General features: G+C 41.8%; 1 protein-coding gene across 1 annotated transcript; it reads right to left on the reverse strand.

Moving 5' to 3' along the window:
* Positions 1-1,150: 1,150 nt before the first annotated feature.
* Positions 1,151-26,313, reverse strand: tmem266 (transmembrane protein 266; the record flags this gene model as incomplete). Its single annotated transcript, XM_083916781.1, has 11 exons — positions 26,264-26,313; positions 24,712-24,820; positions 18,574-18,762; positions 8,615-8,769; positions 6,505-6,578; positions 5,517-5,573; positions 5,253-5,391; positions 4,542-4,657; positions 3,760-3,952; positions 1,883-1,945; positions 1,151-1,788 (listed from the first exon to the last, which is right to left on the reverse strand). Exons 2-11 carry the CDS (start codon positions 24,723-24,725, stop codon positions 1,151-1,153), a joined length of 1,638 nt encoding a protein of 545 aa, XP_083772907.1. The 5' UTR covers positions 24,726-24,820; positions 26,264-26,313.
* Between the last annotated feature and the right edge of the window lie 482 nt (positions 26,314-26,795).

A 26,795-nucleotide genomic window follows, 5' to 3' on the forward strand; every position in this document is an offset into this window, starting at 1 on the left:
CTACTGTTTTTCAATTTGCCATGATTTCTCTTTATTGGATTTATTTTGCAATGCCCTTTTTCCATGATCAAGATAGAAAATGCCTGTTCACAGTACAATAAACAGGGATCGTTTCAATATTTAATCTTGAAGGTTCATGCTATAATTTTCTTTTCAACATTTTATTGTAGCTCCACTTCAAATACCACACTATTTTTTTTTGGCTGTGATAAACCCATTCTGTAATATTTACACAGCTTCCAAACATTCAAACAATAAATATGTAATATTTTAGACCTGAACGATAGCAAATTTATCATGTGCAGGTAGCTTTTCAATGATTTTGTTGCATGTGGGACATGGTGTAGTGTGCAAAATATCAGTAAACACTGACTCAGCTGGGTTTGTTGAGATTCCAGTCATGGCACCTGGATAAAAACTCTGAATCACTTAAATCATCCACCATTCATAAGTCTGCCGCACTCAGAATTTAGATAAAAATGTTGCTAATATAGAAAGACAAAGATAAGAAAGAAGTAGAGACAGATCCAATGTACCCTGCAGCAGTCCCGTCAAAGAGGACTGTTCTTAGTGAGTTTGGAGAGACTGACTATCAAAACAGCTGATACATCTGCACGTGATAAATCCATGCCTTGTAGCTTGCAGGAAGTGATTCACCATTTGTGACCCTCCAATACACAATCTCATCTGTCCAGCATCCCTACAGTTCCTACAAAGTGTACCAGAGGAACTAAGCCCTCAGCACCATCCCCTCACTGGTTTCACTTCCTAGAAATCAAACCACAACTCAACATATATCAAAAGCCATTCTGTTTTTTTTCTTAGCAGACCAGTTGTCTGAAATTTTTGGGCTGGAGCCCTGTTGCTGGTTTCTTTTGGTAAAATTATTCATTGACTCAAAAAGTTTTTTTGTGAGTGTCAATTCCTGATAAGTGGTGCCTGAACGAATCTGCTCCCTCCAGACTTCCATGCCCTCTGTTTTTGTGCTGCTCTGGCAGGTTCATCCTCTCACTCCCAACAGTACAGAGAGGATGACAAACATACTGTTCACGTGCCAGTGACTCCTAACAACACAGGAGTTTCGACAAGAGTTAATTTTTGCGGTTGATCTGAGGAGCGAGTCCTGTGAAGTTCCTCGTCAGGCAAAGTCTTATGTCTCAGACAGACGGTTGACCGGGGCGTCTACTGGCTCCATCATCCTGTACTTCTCCTCTAGAAGAGGCTCGTTGCCCTGCAAATGGATGAGAGGCTTGGAGTGCAGCCCGACTCTGCTCTCCTGGTTCCGCTTGTTGTAGATGTTGACCCTGTGGTCCAGCTCGGGGCTGGTTTTGGTGGATCCTGCCGGGCTTGGTGGTTTAAGGTTGACAGGGTCCAGGCCCTTCTGGGTGAGACAGGAGTTCTCGGACAGAGAGGAGAGCAGTTCCTGCATTACAGCACTAGGACTTCCTCGTGGCTGAGTGCCCAGGGCCAGAGGACTGCTGTATGGTGGAGGGTAGCAGCGTTGGTCGCTGTAATCTGTGGAGGTGGAGGCCTCTCGAACTGTGGAGCTGCAGTCTGTGGTGGAGCCCAGTGTGTGGCTGCTGATGCTGTGCTGGCGGGCACTGAAGCTGCTGCGAGACACTGTGGTGGTGGAGGCTTCGCTGACCGAGCTGCCGGTGCGCTGCAAGCGACTGGACGGCACGGCGTCGACACTCACCAAAGAGGAGGGAAGCTGGCTGGGGTTGTTAGGAAGGTGGACGTCTATGGCTGCTGTGGTGATGACACGTGCAGGGTCTGGGATCCCCATATCTACAAGAACAACACATGATGCACAGGGTTAATAAATATTGTGGTACTACACAGGCTGTAGAAAAGAGTGAAGCAGGATCTTGTTGATGCTCACCACTGCTTGCCTCACTGTAGTACTGACTGATGTAGTTGTTCATGTCATCTTGACCATGGTGAGCTAAAGAGGATAAAAAATGGCCACTTATGTAATTTGCCTACGACAAAGTGAAGGCAAGTGAATCATAGGTAGTGTTTCACAGTCCAATGTTTGAACAGTAACTTTTTCAATTATTTAGAATCCATACAACTTGGTTATAGTTACATAACAGAAAGCGGCAACTTTAAAGTCCTTTAATTTTGCATTCATTTAATAAGCGGTTTATAACACAATATGCTGTAGATGTGATCCTTAACAACTATATCTACTCCTGTGGGCACCCATAAGTGGAGGCTGATGTATAAACAGATAATGAATGATAATGTAGTAAAACTTGTGTACAACTGTAATAAACACTTAAAAATGTCTTATTTCTAGTGTTATAAACCATTTATTACATATTTGCATACTACTTAGAAAGCTCATGAAACATAAATATAGGGGTGCAACTAAATATTATTTTAATTTTTAGTTAATCAATTGATCAAGTTGCTGGTTTTGTTTGACCAACCGCCCCAAACCCAAAGGTATCCATTTTTACAATCGTATAAAGCAGAAAACCTCATATTACAGAAGGTGAATTTGGTAAATGTTTTCTAAATGGTGCTTGAAAGATAAGTAATCAACTAATCCTCAAATACAAATAAAAAAAATGGTTGATCTATTAATTGATCAATTAACAAACTTTCAGCATTATTGTGCAACATTTAGTGTGGATGTGGTACCCAGATACTAAATCAGCCCACGAGTTTCTTATAAGTGCTATCCAAGGTCCCACAGGACAGTCCGATGGGTTTAATTAATTTATGTTTGGGATCACATACATTTTCTGAATGTCTCAAGAGGTGCTGTTCATTGGTCAGTCTTTACAGGGACAGGGACCATCTCCTGATGATCAATACCAGGAGTGTAGGAGGAGCAGCCCCAGTTAAAAGGATGTCTGACTAGAAACACTGTAGTTCAGATGTATGGCACGTCACACTATGATTTATAGCTTTGATAAATAAAAAGTGTTTTGAGCTCTGACGTCAGCGCCTTGTTGCTTTAAGTCCTGTAAGTTATGAGCTGTCACTGTATGAAAGGTTTATAGTCCTGGTGTGGCACTAGAATGGTGATGTGGACTGGGAAACGAATATTTTTGAAAAGAGGACACCAGCTATTAAAACACTGTCCTTCCGTTCAGCATGGAGCTTCATGGAGTGGAGGGGCTGTTTACTATTGACAGAGGTGTCTGGTTTGCAGGGATATGCTCAGATAATTATTTTTTTTCATACTTTCAATAACCTTAAAAGGTCTCTGAAACTATATGTTTCATTATCCTCAAAGCAATTTCAGTCAAAAGCAACTGGACTGGTTATTTGTCTAGGGAGACGTTACGCATCTGACCAGGCTGGACCAGTCCCAGCCTGGTCAGATGCGTACATGAACTGATGAAGCCTCTTGGATGAGAGATGAAACGCCTTCCTAGACAAATAACCAGTCCATTTGCTTTTGACTGAAATTGCTTTGAGGATAACGATGACCTGGACGAATGAGAACATTCACAGGCTATATGTTACATTCCTTTGAATTTTTTTTAGCATTGTGTTATTTCTGACACATTGGTGGGTTGTTTAGGATGAGGAAGGATTTCTCAATTTAATCTTCCCAACATGCAACTCCACAAACACTTCAGCCATCTCTTACTTTGAAAGGCCAGAGGCACTAAGGGAGTGTCTGCATTCAACCATGCACTTTGTGGGGACATGATCTACCACAGCCTGGATCCCCCCTTGTGTACACAGAGGTCTTGGATAGCCTGTAATACAATGAAGTTGGGTGTTCGAGACGGTTACCTGCAGACCCCCGGGGCTCTCTAGCTTTAGCTTGCCCGTGATGCTCGGAGGCCCCAGGGGCCAGTCCATCCACCTCTTGGAAACTGCTGCTCTGTTTACCCCACATGTGATGGATCTGCATGGCTGCTTCACGCTCTGCCACCAGATCCAGGTCCTGCTGGGCCAGGTGGGCCCTCAGCTGCCTAATTTCAAACTGAAAGGAAAAGAAAGCGCATAACTGGAGAAAACTCTACAAAGTAAAAAACACACAGACCTTTAAGACTGTTTAACACTAACAACACACTCTCTTATATTCCATCCACTTCTGTCCAAGCATTTTATTTGTAGCTGCATTGCTTGCATCACAGTTACATCACTTTATATATACAAAGTACACTAAACTTATGTCAAACCACACATTTCCAACCTCTCTAACAGCTGCACTATAACTCTTGGACATACAGTAAACACTCTTCTCTGTGGCGACATCTGAGCAATGCAGAGCACTCAGTGGACACACTCACAGTTGCACTTATAAAGTTAAAGTCATTCTTCGGCCCACTAATATGTCTTACAAACAATATTAGAACTATCACTATTACATTTTAAAATAGTCAATCGATTGCTTCGAGATAATGCACAGTGTTGGCTATCTGATATCCACAAGACTTCTGTAAAAGTTATCCAGCGATAATGTGGAATCAATCTTTTACACTGCTTTGAGTACAATATCCTGCATAGAGCTTGTCTGCCCTCTGCTGGTTGCATGCAGCTATAAATTGTAGAAAGAGATAATGACATACTGCCTGTTCCTGGCAGATCTGAGTGAGACGGTCAAGTTGTTCTTCCCTCAACGCTTTGGCCTTCTCATACTGCTGGATCTCCAGCTCCATCTCCACCTTAACCTGCAGCACGTAGGCTAAAACAACAGGGTGTATTATAGTCAATTTTACTACAACATTCACTTCATCAATTCATCTTCCAAATCACATCTTGCACATTGTGTATTATTGCAGCCCACTGTTTCTAAATATCAGTCAACCACTGTTTTGTTTAAATGACAGCATGTGCATATTCTCCAAATTCCCTAGACCACAACCTAAACAAAATAACAGCACAATGGATACTGCAAACGATGTTACCATTGTGAGGCTTCAGTCATGTTCAGTCTTTTAGGTCGTGTCAGTTTAGGCATTACTTTGTGGTGGTGTTGTTTGAACATAGTACATATAGTACTGAACTATATTTAAAATCCACAAGGGGGAGCAACACTGTAAAAATTCTTCCCAATAAATAAAATACTCTGTGTTCCTATATTATACAATTATTTGAGCTTCAATCTCCTACCTGGTGAAAAATAATTTTAAAAAAAGACGGAAAAATAATTGTGCAAAGAACCCCAAGGTTCAATGTAGCCGATACCGCAGAGAGCACACAGCAGTATCTATCTCTGCGACCTGACAGTAAAGGACAGGATGCAGAGGACATTAGCCCCAAGCCCCTCCCAGCCTCACCATCAATGATCCTCTTGACCCTCCAGATGCGCAGAGTGATGATGAGACCGATAGCATCCCAGGGGCTGCTGGGGCCGTTGGCCACCGTGGAGGCCACCATGGGGGCCAGAGAGAGGACGATGACAGCTCCATCAAACACCTGAGAAAATACACACATATAGCTACTGTTATGTCTGTGGCTTCAATTGATATGTCATTGAGGGAATGACACTGCAGTGAAAGGGGCCCTTAGTAACAGGACTAATGGGACCCATGGGAGCTTACCTCTACTTTGTTCTCTATGTAATCCCATATCCCCAGCACCACAATCCTGAACACCGTCTGAGACACACAGAGGGACAGAGATGGAGATAGAGCAGGTTACACAGGGTGAGATGGAACAAAACAATGACAGCTCAACAGAATGAGACTGGATGATGGAGGCTGAACAGTAATTCCCAATAATAAACCTGACAGTCCCAGTCAAAATGGCAATTTCAGTTGCGAGTCAGATTTCTGTTATCCATCCTCTAGTAATTTGTCAGTGACATCATATTCATACACATCACAGGTGACACAATAGGATTTCATCCAAACAATTAGAGACACCGCATTTAGCTCCTTCTGCTGACGCAGCAGGGGCTGCAGAGGGCAAACAACTCTCCCTTTGTCTCTGCTCGTCTTCTGCCAGCCCCTAGCCCCCATCCTCATTTCACATATTGAGGGTTGCACTGGAGCAGAAACCAGCCACCCTGTTGTTTCTTCTCATTCAACATATCACTGTGGGGTAAAAACAGTGGGGTGGTCAAGTGTAGAGAACTAAGACAAATGTTGCTGGCTGTAAAAAAAAAGAAAAAGGTAATCAATAGAGCATACCTGAGGCCTTGAAAATATTTAAAACTAGCTGCACAAAAAAGCTCCATCTGCATTCCAAAGTGTTTGTGCTGAGGATCAATTGCATAACCCGAGAGGGATCAACGGTGCCAGCTTTAACAATACCAGTTACACATGTTTTTTTTTCTTCCCAAATAATGATGTAGATCTTTGTTGTTCAGTTTCGTAACTTCCATTCAGTACACTTTTAATGAAGCTGCACACAAGTTCACCTCTACTACTAATCAAAATCTAATCCTGCTGGGACAAAGGACATGGGGCGTTTCCTGGTGTTGTTAGTATTCCAATGAGGATATGTCGGTGTACTTCACTGGCCCCGCATACTGCCCAACGTAGCATTAATCTACAGGCCGCTGCCTCAGCTGTAAGTGAGACTCACCTCAGTGAAGAACACGGAGAGAATAGCCAGGCTGATCCAGTGGATGATGCTGGCAAACTGGAATGCATTATTAACTGCAGGAATAAAAAAGAACAACCAATGTATTTTTTTGTTTGTTTCTAACAGATATTACTCGCTGCTTTACATTGACAAGGCACATTAAAGCTTTAATGAACACACACATAGATGCACAGACGGAGGTGTGAAGATATGAATTCAACACACACTGTACATGCATGCAGCTTTCCTGGATATTCATCAGGCTCATCAGGACAGCCTGAACAGCGCTTGGCTGTCAGCTGAGGCTATTCTCTTCACGCGCCACCTCCCGCCCCCATCTGTCCTTGTTTGCAGTGTTCAGTGATCTGTCTATCAGTCCATTCATCTTCTTCAAGTCCTCCCCACACATCCACCAGCCAACTCTGTATTGTCTAATTTCTTTGTCCGCTAATCTCCCTTCACCCATTTGTCTTACTTTATTTTGTCTGCCCTGTCTAGTTCGTCCGTCAGTCAGTCAATCAGTCAGTCAGTCAGTCAGTCAGTCAATCCCAGGGGAACAGTAAAGACTTGAGTGCACTTGGATACTGCAGGATCAACATCTCTGCCATATGTGTTCTTCACTCAGCCCTGTAACGCAAAACAGTGTTGACCCCTGACTTTCCACTTATGATAAATGAGGATGTCTCCACCATACCAGATGATATAGATGAAGGTGATACTGTGGTGACCTGGGTCACAGTGGTATTTCGACTACTTGACATTTTGTGTTAATTGTGGAATACTAATAGGAGGATTGCATTCCCCAGACCATGATTGATCAGAGCCTCAAGTCCCAGGATAGATCACCAGTGACACAGACTCATACGATATACACACACACACACACACATATATATATATATATATATATATATATATACCTCCTCCTGAATTATATTACCATCAACATTTTTCATCATAGTATAGTATAGTTCCACTATTCCATCTGGGGGACAGTAGGTACAGTTACATGAATACTGAACATGTGCTATACCGTTGATAGATGGGACTGTCATCATCCTTAAGATCATTGTTGTCGTTTTCGATCATCAATCCTAACAAGTTTATGCCCAAATTCAAAGAGCCTAATGATCAAAAATAGTCAATTGGTTTTATTTATTCATCAGACCGTCAATCAAAAAGGTTAAAGGTATAATAGTTAAGAGAGTTAATAAAAACAAAAAAGTTCTATACATATTTTCTTTCTTTAAACAAATGTATTACTGACTATTAGTGATGAGGATCACTTTAATTTGAAAAGAAATGTGACCGCAATCCAACATCTTGCAAGTGGTAGATAAACCTCGCTTCTTTTAGCAAATAAATGATCTTATTTATTGGCTGACATATAAATTGAATTGAATATATCTGTAAAACGCTAACATTGGCTGATATATTGGTCTAGCTCTAATAAGTATAGTATTATATATTATTGTATCCTATAGTGTTGACTTTCTATGTTGCCATCTGCTAAGCATATTCAATATAACACTGTTAACTTTATGATTGGCTATTATAAAATAAAGGCTTGCCAAAAAAGGTAGGTGACCGTGTGCTGCTCATTTACAGTATATTGGCAACATCTGTTGTCTGCATTATATTACAAGGTGCAGGTAAATGGTGCCTATCCTTAATTAAAGAAACACCTTCAACTATGACATTGCAACAGACTTCTGTCACATTGTAAAAAGAAAAATGTTTTTCATTCTTTGCTTCATAGCTATATTAACACTCTATATAGTTATATATCTTTTGCCAGATACTCTTCCATCCAAACTGCAGCTCAGTTGATGAGGAGTACATGATCTATCTGCAGCTTAGTTTTTGTGCTAATTAAGTGCTTGTCAAACATCTCAAGCCCATGTGTCGACCCAATGCTTTTGCATAGCAATTAGTAAACATTTTGCTGAAAGGTCCATTTATCTCCCTCTCCAAGAATGCAACTGCAAGCCAGCCAGGACCATAAACAATGACTGTAACAAACCATGTCCCTAGTATCATTTCCTCAAACATCAACATCCTTATTATAGTGATAGTTTCACTTCACACTGTCTTGGTTTCTACAACTCACACTGCAAAAGCTTGGTGTCTATGAGCAGCTCCACCGTCAGCAGCAGCACCACCAGAATGACACAGGCCACCAGGAAACAGTTGAAGCCCGCCGACAGCAGACAGACCTGCCAAAGCGCTGCCCTTCGCCCACAGCATGGCTTCAGCCAATTCGACCTGACGGGGGGAGAGGGTGAGAGACAGAGAGGGGGAGAAAAGGAGGTTAAAAGAGCTGTGGGATCAAAGAGATAAATGGTGGGCGTTGTTGCGGTGTTATTTTAAAATGTAATACCGGTGCAGAGTACGGCTTTGACAGGCAGCACGCAAGGTCAAATCAATAAAACACAAGAAACGTCGAGATACACGAATCGTGAGTTGTATTCAACCTTGACTTTGCTCCATTTTCTGTCAGTAAACGTTCATCTAAATATTTTACAGCAGAGGGCACTATTCTGCATACAGATTCAGAGCATGCATGCTGAACATAACTCACACTCTTAAATTTAACGTGACGCATAAATACATGTTCTGCTGGAACAGAGATAATATATTAGTGTTGAGTAATTCCGATCATGAATTGATAGTGTCATTACTTTTTTTTGCCCCTTTCCTCATAAAACCGTATATTCTGGCATTTTCTACAACCTTCCTCTTCACATTAAAGCTCTCCTTTCGTGCATCATCAAGCAGTGCAGTCTACTTACTATACTTTACTTATGGTATCTCTTGTAATCCACAATAAAGCATTAAATAATTTGCTTTTGTCTTATCAGGATTCACTTGTATACATACAAGGGTATATAGCATTAATAGAGTTAATGCCTGAAATAGCGGAACAGCTATAGTCTAATTTACTCTAGATTTGTATATACAGTATTACTATGTATCACATAGTACAGATATGTACGCATATATAATGTTTTGGTCAGTAAAGAGTGGTTCTGGAGAAATTAGGCCCCTTTGTTTGCTCCCCTCTGCTTCATTGGGTGACAGGAGAGGTCTCTGGGTGAAAACTGGCTAGCAGACTGACTAGCTGAATACCCATCTGGATGACTGTTATGCTAAGTATAGGCCGGCAGTTAACTTGCTGGCTCTATTCTTATTAGAGCTCTGGATGACTGACTAGCTAGCTGGCTGTCTGTCTGGCTGGCTGACTGCATGATGTAGCTCTCTCGACATGACAGTGGGGCTGCATGTGCACCACCTGGACACTGCAGTTGCACCTGGCTGGCCGGTTGCTAGAGAGAGCATCAGAGTGAAGGGGTGAGGGAGAAACTTGGGTTAGTACAAAGACACTTAGGATTCCTGAATCCCAGAATATGGCATTCCTACCAAAGATTAAGCAGCTACTGGTTTATATACTTTCCTTCTACATTGCTAATATATTTTCCATCAGTTTAGAGTGTCCCAGTGTCCCTCATGTGCTTGTCTCTTGTCCAGGTACATTGTGCCTGAAGATGTGAGTGTCGGACCTGCCTTAAATCCATCTGTACTCTCCACTTTAAGTTCCACCAATCAGAGAATGTGACTGACTGAGACTCACCGGGATTTATGGTCAATAAATAATGACAACTCTCCGGGCTTTCCCTTCCAGTCACAGCTCTGCATCCCACGTACACACCACATTGCTACTCAGATATACTCTTAGAAATCCAGACTTATGTGTGTGTTGTTTTTGTTGCTGCTGTCGTTTCTCTGAGGCAACACTGAGAAAAACAATAGGTTTTTTTTTTTTAAATAGCAGCTATCTGTTGTCACCTGTCCCCCATAGATAGAAAGCTACGGGCAATGTCTGTCAGAGGACAAAATAGGATGCAATTTATTCTGCTCTCCTCTTGGTTCAGCTCAGAATGGAAGAGGCAAACACAGAGAGGAAACTGGGTGAAGCCGGTTCAAAGGCTTTGGGACTCCTCCAAAAGTGAACTGGAGAGAGAGCCAGGGAGGAAGGAGGGAGAGTTGGAGAAGGAAAAATCAGAAAGAAAGAACAGAGGAAGATGCAGATTGAGTGAAAGGATTATTCCGGTTTATTATAACTTGGGTCTTATTTAGCGTGATTAAATTAAGTAATTGTTATTAATTACAACATAACAGCACTTGTTAATTGCTAGGATCCCAGTCCAAAATGCAAAGCTGTTCACTTTACCATGATATAAGACAATAAAAATGCTCATATTTGAGGAGCTGGACTGAACTGAATTGGTATTTTTCTTGAAAAATGAACAATGAATTATCCCATTTCCCCAGATCTTAGCATTGACTTTGGTGATTAGGAATCATGGCAAAAATTATAACAATAATACTAAAATAAAATGAAGTTATCCTTGAACTAAAAAGAGGATATTCTGGTAAGTGACATAATTTTGCACGTGTAGCACAGCTACACCTCGACTCCATCCTTCACCAAGGTCAGTAGAGTGGCTGAAGCTTTGCCATATTGTGTCAATGCCCTCCCAGAGGTGAACCGTGAACTCAGCCTTCTGCAGCAACCCTCAGTATAAGCCAATGCCAACCGATTAGCACCTGGGGTGACAAAGAGGCGGTGGAGGGAAATGGTATCATTAGCAGGTACCACGGAGACTTTCCCTAACCAATTTGTTCCCAAGAAACAATGTCAAACCCCATCTGCCGGTGGAGGGGAGCCAAGAAACAGAAACATTTACCTAATGATACGCCCAACACACAGTCATCGGACATTTGTAGGCCATTAGTTAAAAGACGGAATGAGCAGCGCACACACCAAGAGACACCTCACTTACCTTCAGGACTGAAAAGCATGATTTAACTCACACTGTGTGGAATCATAATTCATTCAGACCTCTCCCACAAGCCGGGCAGAAAAGGTATTAATTTAATAAACCTGTAAAGAAAAATGGCAGTGATGGATTACTCCAAGCTCAGAAACTTAATTTTAGGAAAATCACTTTAAATCTTGAACGCTGAGGACCTGAAGTATTTATGGAAGTGAGGCTCCTTGTAGTGGTGGAGGAAATCACCTCACTCTCTCCCAGGGTCGCGGCAGGTACACACACACACACACACACACACACACACACACACACACACACACACACACACACACACACACACACACACACACACACACACACACACACACACACACACACACACACACACACACACACACACACACACACACACACACACACACACACACACACACACCTACACACACACACACACACACACACACACACACACACACACACACACACACACACACACACACACACACACACACACACACACACACACACACACACACACACACACACACACACACACACACACACACACACACACACACACACACACACACACACACAGTAAAGAAGGTTGTGTGGAGGAAATGAGAGATGCAGGGTGGCATATGCTGTGGACAGGTTCATAAAGACATCAACAGGCTAGCAGCTGCAGTACTGAGGGTAGATCGAAGTGCGCCGGACAGCAGTGCAGAGCGACGGGATTAGATCATGAGACCGATCAATAGTGGCCTCAGATGGAAGTGAAGGCATGCTGTACATGATGCCGGCTACAGCGGCCGTTGCGGCAAAATGGCAACTAAGTAACTCTCACTGAGGTGGGGAGCCTATCACAAGGAGCATCTCTTTCATTATACTGCCTCCTGTAATTGAGACGGGATAAAATACAATTTAAACTCATTAGGTACAAGTTACAAGGTGCTCTGATTGTGTGTTAAGAGATGGAGGGAGAGAAAAGGCAAAAATTCATTCAGAAGTAATGAGTCTGAAAGACTATCAGCTCGTCTGAGGTATTGATCAGAACACACACGCACGCACGCACACACACACACGCACACACACACACACACACACAAACACACAAAACAAGCAATGAACACTTGCAAATACCAACCTCTCCCTCGCAATGTTTGCAAAGGCAAGCCTAAAATAGTGTCGCTGTGAACGCTTTGCACTGCTGTGCGAGGCTTCTAAATAATTGATGGGAAATCTTGATTGATGTCTTGATTGCACTTTTACAACAGAGCAACTTTGCTTGGTGAAACACTCCAGCACATCAGGGTACAGACCTGTGTTAGCTGCCACACAATTACGTTTTCTCCCAGAATGATGAATCATGCTATGAGTCTAAAAATGTTTTCTCCACATGACTAAGACTGAGAGCCTTGTGACTGTTCATTAATCCAAGCACTCCTGAAAACTATGGTTTTGTTATAAAATTGAAATGTATTTTTAGGAAAAACTAGAGACCATCTTGCAATAGGATCACATGAGCCACAACACCAAATCGAGACAGGGGTGTGAAGTGGTGGGGCGATAGACCCTTCCCTACTTCCAGCAAACTCTGCCTTCATTTTGATCTCAACTACACACCTGTGAAGTTTTGTAACTGCAGCTTGCATGGTTCCAATGCTATGGCAATTACAAAATCTGTCCACAGACAGATGGAAAAACTGGATATAAAACTGGCATATAACCATCTGGCAAACTACTCTAAACCACCCATTTTTTACTTCTTAAGACTTAAGTGGATGTCTCCATGACCACATTTTGCCATGATGACACACACACACACACACGCACGCACACACACGCACACGCACACGCACACGCACACGCACACGCACACGCACACACACACACACACACACACACACACACACACACACACACACACACACACACACACACACACACACACACACACACACACACACACACACACACACACACACACACACACACACACACACACACACACACACACACGATGTGAAAACAATATCAGCAACACTGTCCTTAACCCCCAAATATTAACGTGTATATGACACTTAAAGGCCAAAGCATGACTTGTGAGCAGTTCAACTCAGATTGATTATTCTGAAGGTTTTTTAGAGGCTTGAAAAGGGGAAAGTATCGAGAACACAACCAAAGATATATATAAAAGTCAGAAAAAAATAAAGTGTAAACCTTTAAATAATTGGAGGGTCCAACCTGCAGGTAAGGACACTACATAAGTAGGTTTTTTTTTAAAAGTACATCTGTTCATTTTGACAAGCTATGTTCTTTCTCCAAGTGGCAGACATCTCATGAATCTCCCTGACTGTTGGCAAGAAATATGTGAACACTGGGGAAAAGCTTTTGAATCGATTGTATATTCTTTGAAGGTGGAAGGGGCAATGTCATACTACTCCAGCAGCATTTGAAAATAATACTTCTGGACTCAGGTTTTCTGTGTCCTCTCAATTACTCTCTCTCTCTGTGTAATGATAATACAGCCCAGTGGATCTTCCAGCATAAACTTCAACCACTGTGCACCCACAGGCTACCCAACAGCAAAGGGGGGAGGATGTCAACCAATTCAGGCTGTTCTCTCTTTTTACACAAGTTCTTTTAACTTGATACACTTGAGGAGGCAGTTCATTAATTCACATTTCTTTTTTTTCCACTCCAGAGCTTATCTTTATTGAGAAAGCACAGATGGAGCATCCATCTCGATTGCTTAAATATCAAGACAAAGGCATAACAACTGACTAAATTCTTTCCTGTGTGACCACTGCTGAGTCATCTGTGTTATCAGCCAAAAAGAGCAAAGAAGCCCTGAGAGAGGAAAACCAGCTAAGCAATAAATATGCTGAATAAAGTGAAGTTATCGTAGGTAATCAATTGTACATTTTCCTTCCACGTCTCATCACTATTAATCTTTTACAGTCTCACGCCTGGGAAATTAGCAAACACTTTTGCGGTAAATTAACAAATCAAATTAAAAAGGCCGGATCGAACATAGATACCAGTAAATAAAGTTTATCTTAGTATTCCCTCTGAATAATAATGAAGGTGAATTATTTTTTATCTTCTTATGAAAATGCAGCCAATTTTCTAGTATAACCAAACCTTCACACTGGTTTCCAAGCACAATCAGCTATTATCTCTCCACTCCTTGCATCTTACACCATGGTAAAACCTAGCAGAGGGGACTCTAGTCTTTGCCAGAGAAATGGGCCATAGATACTAAGCAAATGGAGATGGATGTGGCTCCATGTGCAGCGCTGCAGACAAGCTGTCCCTGATAAATGGGTTTTTCACCAGGACACTTGATCTCTCTCGCTCTCAGCCTAAAAAGCAATCTCACACTTTGCATGTCTGTGAATATTAACAAACCCTCAAACCCTGCACTCAAATGTCATCTATTGTGTCGCACATGGTGCCAGGCAAGAGAGCCAATTTGATGGAGAGGACAGTTCCTCTGTGTGTTTGAAATAGAGTCAGGGGGGAGGAGGAGAAATCCTGCTCTCTTTTCAGACATTCATCAACACAGAACAGGTATAGTACGGCCATGGTTCCAAAGTCCCATGAAATATTGCTGCTGCCAAGATTCATAGGAGAGTTCGGTCAGTGCTATTGTACAGTCTAGATTTTTCCAATGATTCCATTATACTTCAACATTGGGTATTGTCAACCTACTGTAGGTATGATTCTGAGCATGTTGACATACTGTTTTATTAATGCATTTTAGTGACCAGGGAACTTTATTTCATTGGAAGTCTGTCCAGTAATGTAACCACTCCAGGCTGGCACACTTAAGCTTATCTAATATCCAACATTTCTCCCGACATCGTATCAGCAACTGTGGCTGTCAACATGCATGGCGCAGGGTTAATCCCACACGGAGAGATATGACATTCATCAAATGGAGCCATTTCCTTGTGATCTGCAGCCGGCAGCTTTGTGAATGAAAGTGAGGAGGAGGGTCATCCTCCCACCATCCTTCTCTTTATCTCCTCTGCCTCCTCCAGTCAAAGCGACAGGTTGACCCATATGAACCATCTGTCATTGCTGCAGCGCCTCACACCTCTCAGCCTGGCCCCTGGAGATCAACAGCATATGCTGCTGCTGCTGCTGTGGGCAGCATGCTGATCTGGGGATGATAACCCCGGAGCGCAGGATTTGCAGCACGGGTTTGGAGACTGGGGACAGGCAGGGAGATGTTCTCCAGAACAGAGACTGAGCTCCTCCCAGTCTGGAATAGGTCAGGATTAAGGTGGAGGAAAATCTCGACACACCACCTTTTTGCTGCACCTTTGTTTAGACGCGTAAAAAGTATATGTAAAAACATACACAGTTTTATTATAATTTAAGACTAAGTACGATGTGATATATGGCATGTTTGGAAATGACTGTAGAAGAAAGGTATTGGTGATATCCCAAACTAATTTTTGGCAACAGAAAATAACTTCCAATTAAAACCATAGTTAAAACAAATGTACATGTCTATTGGTCTATTATGTTTGTTAGGTCACTACAGTTTAATCAGAATATAGAAACATGACAAAGCATTCAATTCCACTAAAAAAGAAAAAATCTATTATTTTGTAGTTTCCCCAAAAATATATCCACTATTCAAAAGATAGATTTTTTTTTTAATAATACAAATGAGACGATCTTTAACTGACCAAATGTGGATGTGAGATCACACCGCACTCATCTTGGACTTTCCAGCGAGTTCTCGAGATGATGGTGCTGCCAAAATCTATTAATATTTCTATGCAGCTCACCACTGCATAGAATCTGCAAGGACTGCGTGTGCCCCTTGTAGTCCGCGAGAACATCCACCTCCTACATAATCGCCCACGTCTCCTGATAAAGAGCCATGAGGAGCTGCCATGCAAGAATATATGCGCATCTCTGGTGTGTATTCTTCTGCTCTTTTTTTCATAACCATATGGAAGAAAACAAAATCAATGCTTCACCTTCAAAATATTTAATAATGATCCCTTTCTTTTCCCATCTCTGACCATTGATATAAAGCTAATCCTTTGACCTTCATGCTTTTCCTTTCACCATGTCTAGATTCAAACCAAAGCACTGACCAGCGATCAATATAAACATAACAAATTGAACAACAGTGATTTAATGTTCAAACTTATATACCTACCACCACAGGATAGTCACGTCAACAAAATGACATAGCTGAGATACAAAAACAGCTCAGAAATGTAAGCTGTAGTAGCTTGAGATAGCAAACTGTCATGCAAATCACCAAAATTGTAGCACAAAGCCACTAAAACACAAGGAAAGTGGGTTTACATTCTTGTACACGATCACCATCAAGTGCTAAAATTAGCCTACAGTATACAGAGGAGTCTCTGTGACTACACATTCCGATATACAAGAGAAAATAGTTTACGGAATCAACAGAGCAAAGTAAATCCTTCGGTTCATTACTTTGTCATCAGGGGCCTTTGATAATTTTTCATTAATTTTAAATCTTGCAGCCTACAACGCATCCCGCCTTTGTGTCATTCCTCTGATGTTACACGAATCACAAAAGCAGCCAGAACCTGTGGTGATGAGCTGGCTCTGTTGCTTTTCCCAAGAGAGCTTCCATAAGATGAATATTACGTGTATGAAACTGTGATGACAGGTTTGTCTTGGAATGCCCGTGACCAGAAATCAGAAATTCCAATCTAAAAAGCTCATTGAGTATGCTTTGAACATGGGCGTCAGATTGCATACTGTTTTCACTAGTCTGCTGAATACTTTCAAGCTCCCTGGACTCTGCGGAGATCAGAATGAGTGCCTACCTACTTTTCATGATGAAGAATATTCACATTGTTGACTTGATAAATCCCTAACAGATCTTTCTTGACACCGTGTGACTTTTCCTCAGTACAATGCCAAAACACAGGGGACCAGTGTCATATGGTGCCGTGTGAGAGTGCCCACTGTGATGATAATTTTGCTGGGCTGCCAGATCCTGCCCTCTGTCGTGGCATAGTTATGTGTGCGTTTTATGTCCCTTTTGTGAGTAAGAGAGTGAGAAAACTATAAGGTACTATGAGGGAGTAGGTGAGAGGGACAGGCCCCATCTGTCCCTGCCCTCCGTCCCACAGAGCCATCGGCCCGGACCGGGCCAGACCGGGCAAAGTCCAGCCGGACATGGTCAGCTGACATGGCCAAATGCCGGATGCTCTAATTAAGCTTATGCTGTTTGTCGACTTTCTCTGCATGGATGCCAGCATCACAGCATGCCACAGGGTTGTGAGTCATACTTCCTGAGTGGAGAGCCATGGACACTTGCTACAGGGGTGCTCTAACAGGGGCGTGTCCTGTCCTGAAAGTACTGACCCTGCAGCATGGCGGTATGGTGATGAAGAAAACAACACGCACCCTGGACAAGGAGGCCTCATGCGTGGACAGAAACAGCACCGCTAAAGGGCTCTGACATTTCAGGCAAGCTATAGTGCTAACAACACTCTTTGTTTTGTGCCAGAATTCAACATTATGAACCGAGGCCTTTTTGCTAGCGAGAAATTGCTGTGTCATTGAGCTGAAATGAACACATCAGTGGAGACATTGTCCATTTAACATGGTGACACTAATACATTCATCGTCAAATATCCTCGACTCCCGGACTTTAATATAAAATGAGGGGTGATTCAATATGCCAGGTGTCATTACTATGTGCAATAACGAGCAATGGAGAGAGTGACGGCGGAGCTTTTCTCTGCCAGGGTAGATTATAGATTGTAGTAATTGCGGTTCTGCCCTATTTATGGATGTAGCCCTTTTAAGCAACAAGCAGAGTAAAGTCTCCGCTACCATTTTTCTAGAATCTTCTTAACTGTGATGGTAAACATTTGTAACATCAATCAATGGGTAAATACATTTTGGGCTTGTTAGTATATAAATTAATTATAGAAAGACCACACTGATAATCATGCTACTACCGATCATTTGTTCCTCAAAAGGTATTATGTTTGATATGCTTCAAACAATGAAAGTGTTCAGTTTCATGAGGTTGACATTCCTTGAATACAGTGCCTCTTTTCCTACACGACCAGCACACTCAAGTTGCTGTATCAGGCCGACCAAACCCCTCACAACTTCTTATTAATGTAATCATCTCTAGAAAATGTTTTACTGACTGTGGTCAAACAGAAAGTGAAGGGTGGTGTCGGAGTGGATTTGTAGGACGCACCCTTCTCTGTTGTCCTCTTCGTCTGGGTTCGAGATGAGCTGGGATCCAGCGAGGGAGATGTCCAGGGCAGCTAAAGGCAAGTCTCTGTAGGCGAAGCTAACCAGCTGGACAGGGGCCACGCACTGATTGTCCTCCTCCACCTGCTGGGAGATCACCTCCAGCTCAGAGGTTCCGGCCTTGGGAGGAGCCCTACAGTACACACAGAAACCACAACCAGAGCAGCATTAGAGTCTGAGAATGGATGTGTTGTGTCACCCATAGGTGGTTTCGCATGTTTTACCTCATTATACTGTAGCTAAAATTTGTATCTGCATGCTGTTACCCTGTGTGCAGTTGTGTTAAATCTTCAGCAAAGACAATGCAGTCCAAGGTTGTATGGAAGTGTGCTGTCTATTTGAATTATCTATGCACCTACTTGGGAAATGCTCCAGGTAGTGTGGTATGATAATAACTACTGGGACTACGCTTAATTTTGATGAATGAAGACACAAACATGGTGTGAAATTCCTTGTTTGCAGTGTTTTCTGGCACCCTCAACAAGTGCACATTCACCTGGCAAGTGATGACAAGCTGATCTACATGTTCTCATTTGCAGAGTATTCAGTGAATTAAGTCTCAAGCCACAGTAAATATTGCAATTTGCATTCCACACAAATATTAGCAGATTCTTCATTTAAAAGATAGATACAGATATCAGCATTAACTAAAAATCATGTACTTTACATTCTTTCATATTACTTTCCAAAGCATTCGTTGATGTTTAGAATGTTTTCCCTGGCAGCCATTCATGACAGACTTAAACTCAAACTTAAAACAATTTGGTGCACTTGGTGCAGCAGCTGGTGTTGATGCACTCAAGGATGTTCCAACACCTGATATTTCAGGATTGGCTTCCAACTGAATGATATTCTTTTTACAACATTTTCATTTCTAAAAACATGCTCTTGAATAGTCAAAAGTGCATTAGTAGCATAACATGACTGTATTCAATGATTTACCTGACTGGTTAACCAAAGTTTTTACTTGACAGAATAATGAAATGGATGGAAACCAATGGCTGCTTGAAATCAATTTAAAACAATGGCATGGATCAAAACATACAAAACTAGCAGTAACCTCCTACAACAAAACTATATTTTTTTCAAATGGGATAAACAACATTGTAGGGCACAAAAATGCATGTTACAGCTTTGTTTTTTTTTTCATTTTGATTTATCCACTGTATTTTCTCTGTGAGGTTAGCTATATTCGGCAGAATCAGACAAAGTATCATCTTATCTGCCATAGAGGAAACTTAAATGCTTAGGGCTGGCTGTGAACCTTTTAGCTAAGCCAATAGCAGACAAGGAGAAGTAACCCTGGAACAGGAGTCTCACACGGCTGGTTTGGCAGTCGTCCCAGTGCAGCCAGTGTGGAGACATCAATAACTCTACTGCTTAACAGTGGAGGAAGGCATTGATTACAAGACAGAGGGAACAAAGGCCATTTGCTTGGTGAATTCAACAACCTCTGTTCTGGAGGTGAAACACAGTGGGAGGAGACAGTTAGTAGAAGATCACTGAGCAGACCCACCTTCCTGTTAAATGTTAATGTAGGCAGGCCTGGAAAGAAAAAAAGGTCTTTGTTTTTTTCTGCCCTACTTTTTGACTAATAGCTCTTTAATGGACTCCCATGAAAGGTTATTTTGTTATTCTGAATTATACTGTCTAGTTCAGAATAACAAAATAACATTTCAACTGTCTTAACATGGCAGGGCTATGGAAGTCAAACTCTTATTCTTATATCCTCAAAATGCCTTGCCCTTCCTCCCTTTAAATATCTGATTCTTTCGTTATGCTGCCGGATGTGTTGTTTAGCTTGAGGGTCAAACGCCCATATATTAACATGCTCACCACAAAACACGCCTGCGCATCCCAGTGTTATCTGTGGACTTGGCACCTTTGACCAACCGCAAGGATGCTAATCCGTCATGACAGACACAAACTGTTAGTGCATCAAAATCACATTTCCAGAGAATCACAGAGCAGGCCAGGAGCCATTATGTGCAGAGCCCAGTGGAGTGGCTGGTTGCCATCCTTGGGAGGGAGTGGAGGCTCCACATCTGAACGCCCTGCTCCCTTCAACAATGCAGGCAAGGACAGCCAGTAGCATGCTAAAGGCTGGGATCTTTTCAGAGGCATGTGATATTAGGAAATGCCACGAGGAAGCAAAAAGGTTAACATAGAGCATGCATCGCTCTGGGGGAGACAGAGTAAGAGCTAAGACTTACTATGAAGCCTGGCACGTGCAAAAAAAACATGCTTCTATACTAAATAATGTTTCTAAATGCTGGTTGGGTTCTGTCTTACATGGTGTTGTTCATACAGCCACATCTTAAGATGACATTCTTTACTAAATTATGATGCAAAAGACTAAAATAAAACTGGTTGTAACTCAACTTTCGTGAATTTTCATCTATTCAGTGCAACTACTATAGTGATTTTACTGTTACTACACAAAAACAGCAACTTTAAGTGGTAATCCTGATTCAGTGCATTGGTCAAAGATATAATGCGTTATTAGGAATGTGTTAATATTAATTTATGTTTCAGAGAGTACTGTAATTTTAAAACTCAATTTGTGTTTTTAAGGAGGTCCATTTCCTCCTAGTGTTTAATTATATATATTGGCTCCTCCAGGGTAACAGTGATATATAGTTTGTTCTGCGGCATTTTTACATCATTATAAGTCCCCATGCAGTGATCAATAGATGTATAAAAATATTATAGTCTGCAGTAATTTCTCCTTTCCAGTTTTAACCCTAACAATTTAGTGCCATTTGTCACAACATGACAGGTATAATGATATTATTATAATTTACCTTGAATACAAAACTCTCACACTCCGCAGTAACACACTTCTTGGAAATGTATACTAGAACGCCTTTTTTTCACTTGGATATTTTCAATAGGAACATCTTCTTGGCAATACACAGCGACTCCATAGATCTGAAGTCTAAATTATTCCCAATTGTGATCTATATCTATTCTTGCCTCAGTTTTCTGCAGCTGTCTGTGAGAAAGGTGCTTAAGCATCACTGAAGCCCAATACTGCTGAACTCAACAGAAAGAAAAACGAAAATTATATCTTTTTAAACCAGCGCACATAGAAGCGGTTCAAATGTTGACATACACCAGGGGGTAATATGTTACATTACAGGGCTGTAGCTGGGGCTGTGTCAGTCTGTTTATAGTAAAGAGAAAAATTGTAAAAAAAAAATTTAATTTGGGATAATGCCTCATGGATGTGTTTAAGTTATATTATTTTGTGTTATTTTATATTTCATACTTTTTGTGATGTGGTTAAACAGACTCGAATCTAAAACAAGTTTGAGACGGCCGACATCTGCACCCAACTTTTCTCTGTATTGCAGTGACAGATAATAGTCTTTTGGGATAAGAGACTGTTATGGCTGAGTGGAGTTTACTTCAAATTCCCCACAATGGCTGTAAAACTGTAGCTGACATGTCCTACAGCACAGCCACTCGGCCTTCAGCACTCAGGTGTGACTATAGAGTGGCTATACAACTTTACATGGATAAATAGCTGTTAATAAAGTCTAACTAAACACTGATGACAGCTTGTAGTCATTATAATGAAGACAGGACAACAACGAACATATAGGGTATAATATAGCTATTTCATCACGGTGATAAAGGGTGAGATTGATGTCTATTGCATATCTTAAATAACTTATTCTTTGCAATACATCCTCTGCTCCTGTCACTTCAGTGAATATTAAAGTGCTGCCTCAGCATGAACTGATGGCTTGCAGAGGGCATCGGTATCACTGTCATTCTGAGTGCTCTCTGTCACGGTATTCCTGGCCAGCTGTCTACAACCCAGCCGCTCTGTCTTATCCAATAAGTTTGTGTACGGACACTTGGCTACTCCTCGGTGCATAGCAATTCACTGCCCTGATATCATCAGTAAAGCGTCACCAATGTGCCAAGTCCCTTAAATGGGCATCGTCCAGATTTCCCAGCAGCAGCAGCAACATCCCTTACACAAGCTCCTGACACAATGGTACATTTGTAAGATCAGATCTTTTAGGCTCTTCCAGGGTCCAAGGGGAAATTACTGCAGTTCACAATTCCACTGACATCAATGCAGAGTAAATGTGTTTTGTTGGTCTTTGGAGTCTTCTTTTTAACTGTCATTGGGGAAATGCTTCAGCTGTCGTTTTATGTCCATATCACCCAAATTAACAGGCAGAGAGATGAAGACTGCTGCTATTGGGAAATCTACAGAGTGAATCCTAATGTTTCAGTCACGAAATCAATAATAATGTTGGATATGGACACACAGTAACACTTTGAAGTGTAAACCAGTAATTATTATATGTTTAAATAAAAGTTAAATCTTAAAAACAGGTCACAAATACATAGTCTCATTCAAGGTAAAATAATTTCCTAAAACAGCTTGTATGGTTGCTTTATACACCAGATTCAGACGTTATCAGCCAATTGAATGAGTTTTATCGGTTGTTTTGGTCTTTTCATGGGATTTGTAAACAATCAGAAAACAAAAAAAAACCTATAATTTAGTGATTTTCTGTATTACCTTAAATATGAATCTTTGAAAATGACTGGTAAAGGAAATCACAAAATTATTCACATCATAGCATGAATATTACTGGAATTGTAGGGCATATAATCCAGACTCCTATTAGACCAGAAACTCTGTATTTGAGCAAAATTAACATCCAAAGGATGTTATCAAGAAAGGCTTATCAATAGATTTCTTCAATAAATTTACCATAAACATAAAGCTGAGAACTTCATCACAGAAGAAGATTTCAAACTCAGAATGATGAACATCATAAACATAAATAACAGTTGCTTAGAAATGAGCTGCTAATCAGCAGACTGTACTCCAGTGATTAGAGAGACGGCTTCATTATGAAGAGAAATTAAAAGCAGCGGGGCACTAATGTGACACCAGGGTTAGTTACAGTAAATGCTAGCTGACCCTATCCAAAGCCACAGGGCTGCACCGGTGTGTGGTGGTCACTTTGTGTGCTGACTGAGATTTTCTTTTTTGTTTTTTTTTACAAACAGCGGCATACTGGCCAAACAGGAAGACCACTGCCTCATCAGTGTTAATGTATCTCTTGCATTAAAAATGATGCTGCTAAGGTTTGCGTCATTTACTCTTTTTCAATTTTCTCTTTGCATATAGTGTTTTTCTGAATGTAAACTACAGACAGAAAGAGAAGATGTAACTTTTTTTTAAATTAGAATGTTATTAAATATGTGCGATAAATCCTTGAGTTTGTTGTATTTTAAGCATTTAATAATTTCCCTATCCTGCTTCCCACTGTTTCCACAGTAGAGCTACAGGGCAACAGAGCGAGGGAGAGAGAGAAAGGGGATTTACAGCAGCATCAAGTCAAGACAGCAGGGGTGAAAATAACTCCAAAGACCTTTCTCTGCATGAGATTTTCCCATATGTCACTTAACAGAGAGTCACCGGCATTCTGCAGCATTAAATCATGCTTTGTACTACTAACCGTTCTCTATTCTTTGCACCAACGTTCGCCTTCAAATGGAACCAACCATAAACTGCACTAACCTGCTGGTCTGAGGCCCAGAGAGAGATCTATGCTAGTTGGAAGCAGAATCCTGTGCCTTTAACCAGAGGATGCAGCTGACCGAACCCATTTTGCATTCATCCTTCACTCCACTCCACTCCACTCCACTCCACTCTACTCTACTCTACTCCACTCTACTCTACTTTATTCCCCCTGCTCCTTCTTCTACCCTTCTTAGCCCCCAACCCTGACTGTCATCAGAATGCAGGGGCTGTCCTCCACACACAGAGTAATTATTAATAAGAGAAGATGACAAGTGAACATCCCTCCTGAATGCTAAGAGATGCCAGCAGAGATGGCCGGCTGCTCTGTCACTCTGAGACGATGGATGAGGCCGGGCTCTGCTTTCCCGCTGATCCCTGTTCAAAGTCATTCGCAGGCGGGGCATGAGTATATGCACCACGCTGAGATACCCTTTGCATAAGACGTCATGCTCATAAATAGAGATTTTAGATTCAATACTCTCTCAGACATGGCTTCAAACAAGGCTCTGGCGGGTGTCTTACCGGTGGTTGCTCATGTTGAAGTCTTGTTGCTGCAAATAGACGTCCCCACTAAATGACTCCAAGTCTGAAACGTGAATTCACCACTGCAGAGACCTGGCTCCTACCATACCTATAGAAAGTATAAAAAGAACAGCATAATTACTACACAAAAGGGAAATCATGAAGCAAGTCATGGGCAAACTCTGCTGATGAAGAATGGGAGCTCCAGAGCAGCTTTTTTTTTTGCCAAATGGTGTTTCCAAGGTCAAAAATGAACATTTAACCTCAAATCATTAGATATCTATATACAGTTGAGCATATAACACAAATGCATAGAAAAATATCAATGAAGTGACAGTGCTTATGCCTTTGGTGCCCTGTCCTAACTTCAGCCTTAGCGATGCGCCGTACAACTATTTTCCTGGGGAGGACTAAACTGTAATTGACTTTAAATCTCCTCCAATATCCGCTCTGCTCTGTGATCAGGAGCTGAGGAACATCACACCTCTTGCATAGCAAGTACAGCAGGATGCTAGCTCTTTGTGCCACAGGATAGAGAGCCATTGATGTCCAAGTCTGTTCAAAGAAAGCCCTCTCCAGTTACTTTGCAAGGAACAGACATGACATGAGCAAACAGCGGAGTCACAAACACACAGCCACTGCTTTGACATGAGTCTATTATTACAATAAAAGAAACAAGCACAGATGTCAGTGTTGCAAATTAAAAGTAACACTGAAATCAGCTGTCAACAAGAGATTCAAAATAACTGCAGTGATCATATGTTTGCAATGTTGTTCACAACTTCATGATTCACACAGTATTTCATGGATTCAGGGAGTGAGACGCACAAAGGCACAGCTAAGACCTTCAGACATGGAGAGGTGAGGAGTCAGCATTCACAGCCGCAGCAGTCCACAGCAGAGTAATGTAGTGAAGCACAGCAAATTAAATGCTACTCAGGATAAATCAGCAGGTCATTCAAGGGCTGAGAGTCACACTGTTTCACTGCAGCATCCAAAAAAATGTGGAGTTTTAAATAATACTTAGGGGGAGGGAAAAAAAGAGAATTATCTGGCCATCAGATGAAAGCAGAAAGTCACACAGCCAAAGCACCTCTTTCACTTGGAATCACTGTGGAGGTGACCAGAAAGGCAAGTGAGATCAAAGATTGTTTCTGTGATTTACTACAGAGCAAAGTATTTCTGGACTTGAGCAAACCATAGTATCAGAATGATTGCATTTCACCATCATCAGCATCTCAAGCTGCCACTTATTACTAGAAGTACAGTCTACAGTAAGTGGAGAGGCTGTCCACGGAGGCAGCAATTACCATTTTATTCCGTGAAAAAGCACTGTGGGCCGTCTCTGTCCAGCCTTTCTGCATTTTGCCTAATCAAGATACATTTGCAATCATTTCCCACACAGCTATATAAACAGTTATGGTGCTGTTAACATTTCCCCCACTGTGGTTAAAGGCCACACGGTCTCATTCTTGTTGAAACAAACACAAATGCATCAGAGCGCTTTAAATCAACACTGACTCGAAAAGAAGCACACAAAAGACACACTTACCTCTTATTTTTTCTACATTTTTGTAAGGTGGTCGTGACTGCTTTGCCCTCGCAGTGATGATGATATCTCCCTTCTCGCTGATGATGATGATGATGCTGATGATCAGTGTGAGGGAAGCTCGGATCTTGCTGTGTGTAGGCTGCGAATCCCCTTAAATTTGCGTTGGCCACGCACCCCGTATCGCCTCTCAGAAGACAGCGCACGACGAAAACACCTACTCCGGACTGAAAGCAGCATCCTTCAGCGGAGACGAAGAGGGCTGTCACTGGATCGGGAAGATAACGACATCTTCGGAGGGAGGCATAATGGGCTTGCAGGGCTTCCCCCACAATCACACCAGGGACCCCATGTGCCCGAGAATAAGAAAGAAGAGGTTCACATCCGGGAGCTGTCCAGGTGCTGAAAACTGGATTCCAGCGGCTACAGATGTGTGGCGAGCAGCGCCGTCAACGCGGAGGAAACCGGGCTAGATTTACACACAGCCACACACACACACGCGCTAATATCATATAAAGCATCAGTCTATATTCCT

Source organism: Echiichthys vipera, assembly GCF_963691815.1.
Source record: "Echiichthys vipera genome assembly, chromosome: 7".
Lineage (NCBI taxonomy): Eukaryota > Metazoa > Chordata > Actinopteri > Perciformes > Trachinidae > Echiichthys > Echiichthys vipera.